The sequence below is a fragment of the Geospiza fortis genome, unplaced genomic scaffold, assembly GCF_000277835.1.
Source record: "Geospiza fortis unplaced genomic scaffold, GeoFor_1.0 scaffold324, whole genome shotgun sequence".
NCBI lineage: Eukaryota > Metazoa > Chordata > Aves > Passeriformes > Thraupidae > Geospiza > Geospiza fortis.
Window position 1 is genome coordinate 215,437 of NW_005054559.1, and position 13,552 is coordinate 228,988.

The 13,552-nt window shown below is 39.0% G+C and overlaps 3 protein-coding genes across 4 annotated transcripts in view; 2 read left to right on the plus strand and 1 right to left on the minus strand.

The window, feature by feature from the left end:
- The window catches only part of MPP3 (membrane palmitoylated protein 3), a 19,765-nt gene extending 12,382 nt beyond the window's left edge, over window positions 1-7,383 (plus strand). The window contains exons 12-19 of one of the 2 annotated variants that reach the window (XM_005429568.2): window positions 377-397; window positions 1,160-1,201; window positions 2,007-2,171; window positions 2,871-2,951; window positions 3,439-3,532; window positions 4,316-4,424; window positions 5,657-5,779; window positions 7,048-7,383. In XM_005429568.2, the coding sequence (XP_005429625.1) occupies window positions 377-397; window positions 1,160-1,201; window positions 2,007-2,171; window positions 2,871-2,951; window positions 3,439-3,532; window positions 4,316-4,424; window positions 5,657-5,779; window positions 7,048-7,227 (815 nt within the window). In that variant the 3' untranslated portion in view covers window positions 7,228-7,383. Of the gene's footprint in view, window positions 1-376; window positions 398-1,159; window positions 1,202-2,006; window positions 2,172-2,870; window positions 2,952-3,438; window positions 3,533-4,315; window positions 4,425-5,656; window positions 5,780-7,044 lie in introns of both variants that reach the window. The other variant, XM_014310641.2, reaches the window with a different exon arrangement.
- Window positions 7,384-9,312: 1,929 nt separating this feature from the next.
- Window positions 9,313-13,539, minus strand: LOC102039628 (ras-related protein Rab-18-B-like). The gene is made up of 6 exons (XM_031064118.1): window positions 13,426-13,539; window positions 13,136-13,197; window positions 12,701-12,773; window positions 11,664-11,782; window positions 11,208-11,274; window positions 9,313-10,390 (listed from the first exon to the last, which is right to left on the minus strand). Exons 2-6 carry the CDS (start codon window positions 13,172-13,174, stop codon window positions 10,215-10,217), a joined length of 474 nt encoding a protein of 157 aa, XP_030919978.1. The 5' UTR covers window positions 13,175-13,197; window positions 13,426-13,539; the 3' UTR covers window positions 9,313-10,214.
- DUSP3 (dual specificity phosphatase 3) overlaps window positions 13,238-13,552 on the plus strand; it is an 8,074-nt gene continuing 7,759 nt past the window's right edge. The window contains exons 1-2 of the mRNA XM_031064122.1: window positions 13,238-13,264; window positions 13,297-13,430. Coding sequence (XP_030919982.1) covers window positions 13,238-13,264; window positions 13,297-13,430 — 161 coding nt within the window. The remainder of the gene's footprint in view (window positions 13,265-13,296; window positions 13,431-13,552) is intronic.

The window sequence follows — 13,552 nt, forward strand, 5'->3', positions numbered from 1 at the left end:
AAAATTTGCTCACACTTTTTCTGTGATTTGGAACTTGAAAGCTGCAAGAATAACCTAATGCGTCTTCTGGAAATTCATATATGAGTGCATGAAACGACTCTAGATTCATATGAAAATAAAGGCATGTAATGAGGAGTGCTGCTTAAGCTTTATCTCAGATGTTTTCAAGACAATTAAGCTGATAACTGGTTATAATAACTCCATTTCAGCCCAAAATTCTTTAGATAAGGTATTGTATTGCAGTACTTTTTTTAAGATAGAAAAGCCTGCTAAGCAAATTAAACCAGAACCTTCCTTTCCATTTTCTCTAATTTTGCTCAATTATTTGTCCATCTTTTAATATCATCCCAACTCTGCCTTTCATGCTAACTTATAGATGATCAGTCTTCTGACAAAGGTAGGTGCTCTCCTAACTCACTTTCTGTCTGAATATAAACAACCAAAGTATTTTCTAAAATAAAAATAATAACATTTTCTAAAATTCCAAAGGGAACAGTAGATATATTGTTCCTAGGACATTTTCTTTGTGAAGTATTATTTAAACTAATCTAATTCAGGTTGATGACTTAAGTAATGGTGACTTACAAGTTTGCTTTTCTGATTCAAGAGAAAAGATTTGTGTTCTGAGATGTATTTGCATGTTCTGGAGGTTTCTGAGTGAGGTTCAAAGACTTGCAAGTTAAATGCAGTCTTTGGTGTGTTTAAAAAATAAAGAAATATTGGGGTTTAACATTTTAGGGCACCCATGTTAATTCTAAGTGATTTGTCTTCATTGTTTTCTGTGTTATTTTCATTATGAGCAACTCTGTTGGGCTTATGCAGTTTATATGTCATGTACCAGCTGCCTTTCCAAATATCAGATATTTCCTGTTGAATTCCATAAACTCTGGGAACTGTAAATACCAAGATATAAAATTCTCTAGTTCAGTATCAAAGTCAAGGATTTTTTCAAACACAAACCACTAGTCAAGGCAAGTATTTTTTAGTATTAGCAATGATTATGTTAAAAAAGTACCTGCAAACAATGCAGGATATAAAATTTCTTTCCTTACCAATGAGCCAGACTTGTATCACACACATTATCTAAGATATTTCCTTCCTCCCTCTCACTCTCCTTTCCCCTGTGCCCTACCCCACTTCCTTGCTTTTGAATTTGCAGAAGACTGTGACTGTGAAGGATATTTCAATGGACACTACATAGGTGAGTAACCAAAACCCTTTACCTGTTCCCTAGCACCCCCACCCCCAAAAAAAAATCCAGAACCAAAATGAAAACAAAACACCCCCACCCAATAAAACCCCCCCAAAAAACCCACCTCCACATTAAAGAATTCAAACTGAACTATTAAATTAATTTCCCGTACATTCATAAACTAAATTATCTCTGTGAAGAGGCATAATGTGACTTTGGCATAACCAATACTTGGCAGCTAAATTTTTATGAGGGGGATTTTATTATAGGTTGGGTGTTAGGTTTTGTATCCTATAGGCAATGGGATGTTAGGTTTTCTATCCCATATGCAATGGGATGTTAGGTTTCTATCCCATATTCAATGGGATGTGAGGTTTTCTATCCTATGTGTGAGGTTTTCTATCCCATAGTCAATGGGATGTGAGGTTTTCTATCCTATGTGTGAGGTTTTCTATCCCATAGTCAATGGGATGTGAGGTTTTCTATCCCATGTGTGAGGTTTTCTATCCCATATCCAATGAGATGTTGGATTTTCTATCCCATATCCATATTTTCCCCCTTCCCTTTATCCCTTTGCATTTTTTGGGACAGTTGCCAGTAACATTCTGCTCCTTGATCTCAGCTTTAATATCTTCAACACCTTTTCCTAATGGTAGCAGCTTTTGTTACAGATTTCTCCTAGATCTGATCATATCTGCACTGATTTGATTATAAACAAAAATTTATGGGAATAACTTCCATTTGAAGACAATAACTTGAGGCTGAACAAGTTTAAAAATCTGGGTTTTATCTTTATCTTGTGTTTTCTGCCCAGCTGGTTTACGCAGGAGCTTTAGGTTGAGTCGAAAAGAGAAGGAAAACAATGGCAATGAAGGCAAGCAGGCAGAGCAGGCAGATGGAGCAGAGTTCCTCACATATGAAGAAGTCACAAAATATCAGCAACAGCCTGGTGAACAGCAGAGGCTGGTGGTTTTGATTGGTAAGGTACCCAGTGTGTTGAAAGTTTTTCACATTTCTCCCTCTTCCTTTATCCTGCACTTCCAGAGGCTTTTCTTACATGTTTCATTTTGGGCTTTTTGTGCTTCTGATGGGTTTTTTAAAACATTTTTCTGGATTTTGTCAGAACTATCTCTTTTATTTTCAATTACATTAAAAAAACAAGGAAAAAAAAAACAAAACAAGGAATCAAACTCACCAAATCCTCCTAAAAATAATGATGCAGGACTATTTCTCATTTTTCTGATTCACTTTCTGGTTTTTACTCCAGTGTTTAGGCTGTCAGAACTATTGATGAAGAGGCAGATGTTAGAATTCTCTAACAAGATTTTGCATGTAGTTTCAATTCAGCTTATCAGCCTTGTGCTAAGCCAGTTTCTCAGGATGCCCTAAAATTCAAGGGTATCTCATAGAACTGACTGCTAAGATCAGATTTCCTGATTTAGTGCCTGCCAGGTGATTGTCCAACAGTTGTTCAAAGAATTAAATTTGTTCCTGATGATCTTCAAAGCAGAATATTGCAGAGCAGGTCATGAGTTCTCTCATGAAGAGGTTTCTTCAAGCACACTCCCAAATCATATTCTTTGTGTGAAACTGAAATATTTATTTTCTGCATTATTTAATTTCACACAGAAACCTATCAGACAGTTTTATTTTATTTTATTTGATTTTATTTTATTAGGTTGTTTGGGGGCCAAGTTAAGTGAGCTCAAGCAAAAAGTTGTGTCAGAGAACCCCCAGGAGTATGGGGTTGCAGTTCCACGTGAGTAAAATTTACTGATTTGTGTTTGTTACATCTGTATTCCATAAATGCTGTCTAATTAATGACTTGCCATCTGCACTAATGATCATTTCTGTTCTGACTACTGATTATATGAATATTTCTGAAGTACTCCAATTTTTTTTTTCTCATTGTAAATTCTCATGCTTCCTAATTTTTTTTTGTTATTTACAGCACTCCTGGGAGCAAAGCAACTTCAGTTTTTTTTTCTCATTTTAAATTCTCATGCTTCCTAATTTTTTTGTTAGTTACAGCACTCCTGGGAGCAAAGCAACTTCATTTTTGGTCATACAATATTTGAGATTGAGTCTAAAACAAAATTATAGGGTCTGATTTATATTTTGTTCATTTAAATTTGCCACTGTGCAACTTTCTTGTTTGAAGTTGGGCAAATGTGACTGGAACTAAGTAGAGAAAACATTTGCAAAGGCTGATGTGTCTCCCATGTCTTGCTTCCCTTCTCTTCTAGATACAACAAGATCAAGGAAAAGTCATGAGAGGGAGGGAGTAGAATACAATTTTGTTTCTAAGCAATCGTTTGAGACAGATGTGCAACAAAACAAGTGAGTTAATTTTTAAATACTGGTATAATTGACTATTTAAAAATATTGCTTGCTCAGTTTTACATCACATGAATACCAAAATCAGGTGACAAGTTGGACAAGCTGTATTAAAAGGATTCAGCTTTTAAGTAAAAAGCTCTTTACAGAGTCTGGACTGTTAGAGCAAACTCCAGCATTTAGCTGGAAGCAATTTAAGAATAACATCAGTGGGAGGATCCTGAGTTAGAATTTAAATAGTCTGCATAATGATTGGTCAGAATTGAATCTAGTGAAAGTAACAGATTCACTTAGTTGAGCTGCTCACTGTCTGTTTAATAAGATGGGTAAAAAGTTTTATTCACAAGTCTCCTTGAAAGTAAAAAATTTTATTCACAAGTCTCCTTGAAAGTGTGTGCTAGATGGAACCTGTGGTTATACCTGACATTGTGAGCCTGAACATGTTTTCTCCAAGTTCAGATCTTTACTAGGCTCCCAAAAGATGGGAGAATTGCAGTCCATAGCCTTGCCAGCTTTGTTCCGTTTTCTGTGGAAAATATCCATTCTTCTTCCCCTGTTTGTCAGTAGTGCTGATTAACTGTTGGCGATTTCTGAAGAATTGCTACAAAGCAAGGAAGGAAACAAAAAAGTAAAAAAAATAAAATCCCTCCCCACCCACCCCTGGTTTTCTGCCTCTCTCCTCCCTCTTTGACTGTTTTGACTTCAGGAAACAGCTATCAAATGTTCTAAGTTAAATACTGTTAGTATTTTTTGTAGATGATATTTAAATGTGTATTGACTTTGTAGATTTGTGGAACACGGAGAGTACAAAGAAAATTTGTATGGCACAAGCCTGGAGGCAATCCGGTCTGTGATGGCCAAAAAGAAAGTTTGTTTGGTGGATGTGGTACCTGAAGTAAGTTCTGCAACTTCTTTTAAATAATGCAAATATCATTTCCTGCTGCCTGAGCAGAATGGGACTCTTGGGAATGCAGTGCAGTGGTTGCAGTTCGTACAGTCCAGCTGGGACATGCCTTGCAAATGAGATTAGATATTTTAAAGAAATAGAACTGTGAAAGATGATTTACATTTACAGCATGGGGTGGCAAAAGCTAGCAGGTCAAGGAACACTTACAATTTATTGTAATTAGGAAATAATTGGCTTCTGATTGTGATGGTGTGAATTGTAGCATCTGTATTGTCTCACTCTTCACATGAGACTGAAAATGGAATAAAAGCTTTCAAAACACCTCTCAGTTGCCCCATCTCTGGGTCAGAAAAGGGCTTAATCCAGCACAGCCTGGATGTCTCTTTAGTAATCCTCACTGTGAGACTTTTCCCTTGCTGTAGGACCAATGTGCATCCCTGTCCCAGCCTGCTCAGGTCCTAGAGAGAATCCTTAGAACAAAGCTGTTGTTTCCATTCTAGTTCTGATTTTAAAAATACTGGCCATAGCACACCCACATCCCCCAAGGCTCTCATTTGTAGGATCTCAAGGATGCAGTACCCATTTTTGGGTGCAGATACAGAATGCAATAACACCATGAATCACCCCAGGACAGGAGCAGTGTAAGCAGTGCCAGCTCTTAGTACCCCCATGCTGTGAGTTAATACTTGAAAATTTGATCCAGATTTTGTTACTGGGCTAGGAAAAGGCTTGTGGTACTATCTCAGATGAATTCCAAGTTTAAAATTTGCAGTGTTGTGCTAAGCCAGTTTCTCAGGATGCCCTAAAATTCAAGGGTATCTCATAGAACTGACTGCTAAGATCAGATTTCCTGATTTAGTGTCTGCCAAGTGCTTGTCCAGCAGTTGTTCAAAGAATTAAATTTGTTTAATTAAATTTGCTGCTTAGGTGAAGCAAACCATAACTTGCCCATGAAGTCAGGGGTTTTTATATTTTCCTCAGTATTTTTTGCCATGTCCTTGCCCCTTGGAATCCCAGTGCTATTCAGGTCATGCTCCATGAAGTCTTGTATGGAAGGACACTGGCATGAGCCTTTGTTTGAAGAGCAAAAGTTTGCTGTGGTCAGATGTGTAGGAAACAAGACTTCACACCACAGTACCAGTGAAACCACTGAAACCAGTTTGAGTTTCATGGACATGTAGCTAAAAGAAGTCTGATAACAAAAAATCATTTGTTCACAGGCAGTAAAGCACTTGAGGACTCCTGAGTTTAAGCCTTATGTTATCTTTGTGAAGCCTCTCATTTCAGAAAAGAAAAAACATGTCTTAAAATCTCACATGTCAGAAGAAATCTCATCCCCTCTTGTGAGTATTCCAGCTTCTCATCTCTTGAAAGAAGTATTTGGGGCTAGCACTTCTGTTACTTGAAAGAACTCCTCTTCCATAACAGGAGTTAAAGTGGGGCACTAAGTAGGTCCTGCAGCCTTTCAGGTGGAACTTCAGAATGGAATTTTTGATTCTGTATCTCCTCAAGTTTTAAAGTAACACAAAGCCAAGTGCCAGTCTTCCATATGGATCTGGGTACTTCATCAAGGATGCAGCAGGGGAAGTTGTGGTTATTAATTGTTGTGGTTTTGTTGTGGGTTTCAGGACGAGGTGAGAGATGAGAATTGACTCTTAAGTTCTTAGAAGGCTGATTTATTATATTATTATATTAAAAGAAAATGCTATACTAAAACTACACTAAAGAAAGAGAAAGGAAACATCAGAAGGCTGGAAAAGAATGAATAATAAAATCTCATGACAGACTCAGAGTCCAACACAGCTGGCTGTGCTTGGCCATTAATTAAAAACAATTCACATGCTGGGTAAACAATTCTCTAAATCACATTCCAAAGTAGCAAAACAAGGAAAAGCTGAAGCTTCCCAGCTTCTCAGGAGAAAAGATCCTGGCAAAGGGATTTTTCATAAAATATCACAGTAACAGAAAGTTGCTGCTGAACTCAGATAAACCAGCAATCATTTTACATTTCCTATGAGCAGCCCATCAAAAGGTAATTTTTTATATCCCCAAAGTGACACCCACACCAGTGTCAGCCAGTGTTTAATGGTATACACACAAAACACAGTGTGTGGTCTTGAGAATCAAACCTGGATCAGCTGCAGCTTGGTGATGTGTAAACCTGAACAGAGTGCATAATGGCATTATTTATGGTAACCTAAACTTAAATTTATATGTTACAGAACTTAGTTCACTTGGTTTGTTTTTGTGTAAGCCCTCAAAAATACAGAACTTGGGACAATGTGTGCAGCATTTCTTTTCAGTTTTTGAGGAGTGGGTTAGGCAGCAACCCTAACTACATAAAATGAAGTATCACCATTTTCTGTCCCTCCTGCACCATATTTTCCCCCTTCCCTGAGGCCCTTTGCATTTTTTGGAACAGCTGCCTGTAGCATTCTGCTTCTTGATCTCAGTTTTAATGTCTTCAATGCCTTTTCCTAATGGTAGCAGCTTTTGTTACATGTTCTCAGAGTAATGACTCATTGTGCTTTAAAATACTATATATACATACTTTGAAATACTAGAAGGACATGCTGTAAATTTCATACCAACATCTTGTTTTGATCAGCAGGATGAAGAACAGCAGGAAATTCTAAATTCAGCAGCATTTATTGAAGAGCAGTATGGCCATTTAATTGACACTGTACTGGTGAAAGAAGATCTCCAGAGTGCATGTAATGAGCTGAAAACTGTGTTAGATAAACTAAACAAGGATTCATTTTGGGTGCCAGTCAGCTGGGTTAGGTCATAGCTTGTTACCATGTTTAAAGGAAAGACTGTATAAAAATGTTCTGTAAATACATGAATTAGAAAAGGGGAGTACCTTGAATTTCCTTCAAAACTGCTGGTCTTACCTAGAAGGCAATAAAGACTGTATGAGGAAATACTAAACAAAGTCACAAGCTGACACTGCCTTTCTGAGTCAAATTTTTGAATAGCAGCTGTCATTTAGAAGTTGATTCTCAGACCAAATAAGCCAGTCCAGTCTTTTACTGATCTTTAGACTGGAAATTGTGCATTTTGTTACAGTGGTGTTTCACAGAGGCTCCCACACTTCCAAAGCATTTTGTGCTGAGACACTGACAAGATGGAAGGTTTGTCCTTTGGCCACAAATTTTGTGGCTAGATTTAAAACCTCAAAATAAAGTCCCCCTTGGGAAAAAGCTCCTTCACCTGGGTGGGAAGTGTTCTTTGGAGAGAGGTTCAACAAGTTCAGCTGGGCAGCAAAACATCCTTCCCTTCCCACAGAAGCATTAATTGCAAATCCTTTAGTTAGGCACTAAACACTAGGCCAGCTGTAGGAGGGGTTTTTATGTCCATCACATTTCCCAGTATTCCAAATTGTCTTGCACAGCTCACAGGTATTGTCTGCTCATCCACAACTTATTCCCACTTTCCCTGTCACAAATGCTGAACAACCTCTGAGTGTACCTGTGTGACTGGCCAGCTCCTAAAACACAGATTTTTATAGTGTACATGAAAACAACTGCATATGGTTCTAAAACAGGACAGTTAAGAAGCTTTATTTCTGCAAAACATCTTTGCCTGTGCTACATGGTGGGACACAGCCTTGACACCAATGGAACAGCTCCAAAAAGGGCACTCAAAGGAGGAGCCACAGGTCAAAATCTTCATCCTTCCAGCATTTATGCACTAAAAGAAGGAGCTACAAGTCAAAATCTTCATCCTTCCAACATTTGTGCATTAAAAGGAGGAGCTACAAGTCAAAATCATCATCCTTCCAACATTTGTGCACTAAAAGGAGGGAGCTACAAGTCAAAATCTTCATCCTTCCAACATTTGTGCACTAAAAGGAGGGAACTACAAGTCAAAATCTTCATCCCTCCAGCATTTATGATTACTTCTGTTCCAAATCTGGTAAAGGTTTCCAGAGCATCTAATTGGCCTGAAGAAGAAAACTCTTAGAGGACCTTGTATATATTTGAGACTTGAATATATTTTTGAGTGGGTCTTAGGAAGATGCAGAGATGATTCTGGAAGTAGCTGTGCTTTATCCTTGGGGGATTTAAGGGGAGAGCATTGTACAGGTGCATGGTAGCTGTAACTAGTTCCTGTTCTCACTTGCCTGCTGAGGTCTAATATTTCCTGTGTATTGTGCCCTTTAAACAAGACCTTTTGGTGTTCCTTATATCTTAACAGATAATGTTCTTCTTGTTCCATGACATTTAGCAGAACTAAAAGTTGCATATTAAAAGCACATTTCTTACATACCAGTGTCACTGAATCTACATTGTGTCAAGCCCAGAAAGTTGTGTAGAAGAATCACCCCCATCCATCCTCTCCAAATGAAAACTTTCATATATGGTCCTGCCCATGGGCATTGAGGTTCTGTTCCCACTGCTACAAAAACAAGAATTTTTCTCTGGTGACCTCAAAAAATGCTGAGGATTCTTCCACATGCAGTGGCCTGTCAGCTCTGCACCCATGTGCTACCAAAAAGGATTCTTAGAGAGGCAATTCATGACAGATGTACCTTGATCCTATGAAAAACTGAGTGAAATAGTTTTTAAAATATTTCAGTAACAGCATTTCAAACGAAATCATTTTATGAAAACAATAAATGGCCAGATTGATCTCACCCTAGCTCTGTATTTCAGGTTACACACAGATTTTTAGAGTCTGCAAGACATGAACATATTTAGAAGATTCAGATTTAAGTTAAAAAGCTAAGGGTCAGAATTTATTTAAAGTAAGGTTGCTATCATAACATCTTAAAATATTTTGCATGAGTAGCAGTAAATAAAGCTGTATGTTTGCTTTATGATCTGACATAATCTAAGAGTAGGAATATGTATTAACACAAGCAAGGCACAAGTTACATCTGAAATTTTCAGTTATTTTAATGTAAGTTAGCAAAAATACAATATTGCCATTAAAAGTGTAAAAGACAAAATGGTAACTTCATATTGGGGTTGGTAACAGACTCACCCAAGTGCAAAGTCTCCCATAGGCAGCACATTTTCTGTGAAATTGAGTTTTATCAATTTCTGGTAACATTTTTATCAATTCTGATAAAAAATTCAATTTTATCTGTGGTTTCTGGAAGAGGACAAGGGTTTGCAGAGACTCAGTGACTGCAAAACCACAGCCCAAAATGATGAGTGCATCTCATCCCTGATCCTCAGTGCAAGGAGAACAGCAATCACCACATTGTCCTGCACTTTTCCTGATAATGTTAAAATACACATCCTCTTCATCACAGCCTTAAAATTAACCAGGAACTCAGCTTACTGTCTGGGGACAATGTAGCAATTTTTACTTTTTAAAACCATCCAAAATCAGGAAACTCTGTCCACTGATGAAACTCCTGCTGAGTAACTACATGAAGGTAACTTGGGTGCCTCAAAGCTTCCCATGCCATCCAAGGGAAGAGAAACTTCTCAATAATATTCCAGAATTGAATACCAATTAATTTATGCTGAGGCAGGAATTTCAGCAAAAGTCCATGCTGAATGTCATACAGCAAAAGCACAATTCTCTAAGCAGCACTATGATTTAATAGTGAAAAATCTGAGAGCTACCAAAAAACTACCTGCAGGCAGCAGTTGTGCAAAAGGGAAGGAGAAACTGTATTTTGTTAATGAATAAAAATGTATTTTGCTAATGAGTTTGTGGTTTGGATCTGCACAACTGAGGGCACAGATTGGTGCTTGGAATCCCATCCCTGCCCCTTTTTTTTTTTTTTCCTCCAGTCAGGCACAACAGCCAGCTGTACATTTAAATAAGTGCACAGTAGGCACCACATAACCCTTTATGCTGCTGTGCTGATGATTCCATGAGCTGGATTCCCTTTTTCCCTGTGCCCTTATCCCAAAGATCTGGAGTCTGCAGGATCTTTATGACCAGCTCCTCAAAGGCATGGTGCACTCCATCCTGTGTCTTGGCACTCGTCTCTGGAGGAAGGGGGAAAAAATATTTTATCTTATTTGCAGGGAGTATATTGCACTCAGGAAAATGTATTTTGGGACCAGAGAGAAGATGGGAGTGTTTTAATGAGTGAATCTCCTCGCCTTTCTCTTAAAGGTACACTTAAGTTGAATAGGATAAACAGAAATACATCCCAGTCTGAAGTATCACATTTTTCCACCAAAAAGAATCCCACAGTTGCCCATTTTCTCCATAATGGAGAAAAAGAAATTGTTCTCAGGTTGTGACAGCAAATCTAGAAGATAATTAGTCCATAACAAAGCTGAAAAACAAAGAATACAGAGGGAATTGCATGTCCCCTATGTGATTCAATTTCTCCTAGAAATCTTTTCAATTAACTTTCTCTTTAGAAACTCCCACCTTTGTATCTTCACATTGTACATTTTATTGTTGCTCTAAGAATATTGTCTTTTACGTAGCTGCAACAGAAACTTGGAAATGAAAGATCAGCCAAGGTCCTTGCAGACATCAGTAAGGAGGAAAATTTCAGTCTTCTGGGCTCTGAATTAAAAAATCCTGCTAGTTTCAAGAGAATATAAAATTCATGCCTGTACAGTATACGCAGTAAATCTGTTTCAGAGAAAAGTTCTTCTGGTTGAAGTCAATACAGAAGCTGAAACCTACATCCCTGCACATGAATTCCAGCAAAAGGAACCCATATTAATTAGGTATTTTAAAAAAAGGTTTAACAACCCATCAACCTGAAATACAATTGTACATTCATGCTTGGCAAAACCCAAATAAACATCTGAATGTTTAAGTTTTTGTCCCAGAGGTTCATACCTATAAAAAGCAGTGAGTGTTTCCTGGCAAGCTGGAGCCCTTCTTTTCTCTCCACTTCACGATCAGGCTGCAGAGACAGATGAAGAACACAACTGAAATAAGCTACACTTGCCACTTTCAAAAAGTACCCAGCAAAGCAGCACTGAAATGAGAACAAAACCTCAAAAATGAGGTTTTGTTGAAAGGAAAAAATGTCTGTGATATGTATTAATCAACTGGATTTTCCCACTCTGTAGCTCACTGCCAGGCTGGCTGTGTTACTTACAGCACTCACCTCACATTTTACACCCTGTGAGGAATAAATAATCCAGAAATGGAGCCTTCCCAGCTGAGTTGCAGAGTGAATTACCTCCTGACACAACAGCTGTGTTACTTACAGCACTCACCTCACATTTACACCCTGTGAGGAATAAATAACCCAGGGAAGAATGGAAAAGGATGCATTCCCAAACTGACCTTATCAGTTTTATTGCCAACCAACATCTTCACAGTGCTGCTGGAGGTGGTGTACATCTCCAGCTCATTCAGCCACCTTCCTAGTCCTGTGAAAGTGGCTTTTCTTGTAACATCATACACTGAGAACAGAGGAAAAGGAGCTTAACAGCTGTAGAGCCTTGGACAACATTTCCTTCATTGTGACAGAACTCCATCCATCCACACTTCCTAACTACTGCCTGGAAAAAACAAAAGGTGCTAGGGAACTACAGAAAGAGGCATCAACCACGCACTCCTCCCACAGCTGGAACATACTGGGCTGTGCTCCCTCAGGATTACAGAACACAAGCACCACTGCAAGGGAAAATCAGATTTACCAACAGAAATATCCTACCTGTTGGTAGTGCTGAATTGGGCCACACAGAATATTTTAAAATAGGTATTTTGTCAGCTAATTTTATGTGTAAGTACATGCACAGGCTGCTGCTTAAACATGGACTGAGTTCAAAGCTACTTTTGGGTACTGGTAACTTAATAACTGCATTTACATAAATCACCAAGGTTTAAAAATCATAGAAAGAATATTTTGTACAGCAAACTTAAGGTTAGCCTTCACAAATCCTGAAAGGAAGAACCCCTTTGTTTTCTAATTGCTGTTGTCACACAGAAAGGACTTTGTGTGCAAACCTCAAGTCTTACCATAATCACAACAATCACATCAATAGTTTCTGGGGGAAAAAAGAAGTAACAACATCATGGGGAAAAGAACACAACACAACCCCTGATTAACCTTATTACCAGAAAACCACCCATGTGATAGCTGCAAAGCTAATAATTCATCCACTCAACAGCCTGCAGCGTGACATCTCTGTCTTTTTAATTTAAGCAATAAATTGAAGCAGCAATATTTCCTGCCTGTGGTTTTGCACACCCCGTGTTTGAGCCATAATTATTCCTCTGATTCTCTTGGATAACCTCCTTTTGCAAGGACATGCACATTTAGGAGAAATAAAGCCTGCAATTTCTGTAATCATGCTTTTCTTCCATTTATTTCATACCTAAAACAACCCCTTGAGCTCCTCTGTAGTAACTGGGAGTCACTGTTCTGAAACGCTCCTGTCCCGCTGTATCCTACAGAGGGAGGGGAAAAAACCCTGAACACACAACATCAAATACATTTAGAACAAAAAAAACCAAAAGTATTTTAAACTAAACAAGACAAGCAAATTTAAAATTTTAAATCCTGAGCAGTAAGGAAAACATTAAATGGAAGGAAGTCCCAAACCTTGACTAAAGAAGACTTGAGAAGTGGTTTTGTTTGTCTGCAGCTCCTGCAGTACCATCACGACACTCATGAAATCTCAACATGAGGAAGACTTCAGCAAAGAGAGAGGAGGAGCAGGAAGGAAACGAGGAAACCACAAAAAGAACTATTGAAGCTTGTACACCTCTCAAAACCCAACACACCCCAATCTGTCCGGAACAAAACCTACCCATATGGCCAGCTGTACTGCACGGCCCTCCAGCATCATTTTCTTCACTTTAAAATCAATACCTGAGAGTTAGACAGGGAGGCTCGTCAGAAGAATTGCCAAATGCCCACCCTGGCAGCCCCCGCATCCGCACGATCCTGGCTCCGGGCCCCAAAAAGAAGGAGCCGGCAAGAAAGAGCCCAGCAGCAAGAAAGAAGCCAAGCAGGAACGAGCCCAGCAATAAGAAACCTAGCAAGAAGGAGCCCAGCAAGGAAGGAGCCCAGCCCCGGGCGGGCGGACCCCGGGCTCACCGACGGTGGGTGTGAGGCGCGGCTCGAAGGCGCCGTCCGTGAACCTCCGCAGGAGGCTGTGGGGACAGAGAGCGCGGCCTCAGCCCGGGGCTGTGCTCGGGGCTGGCCCGCGGGCCGCGCCCGCACC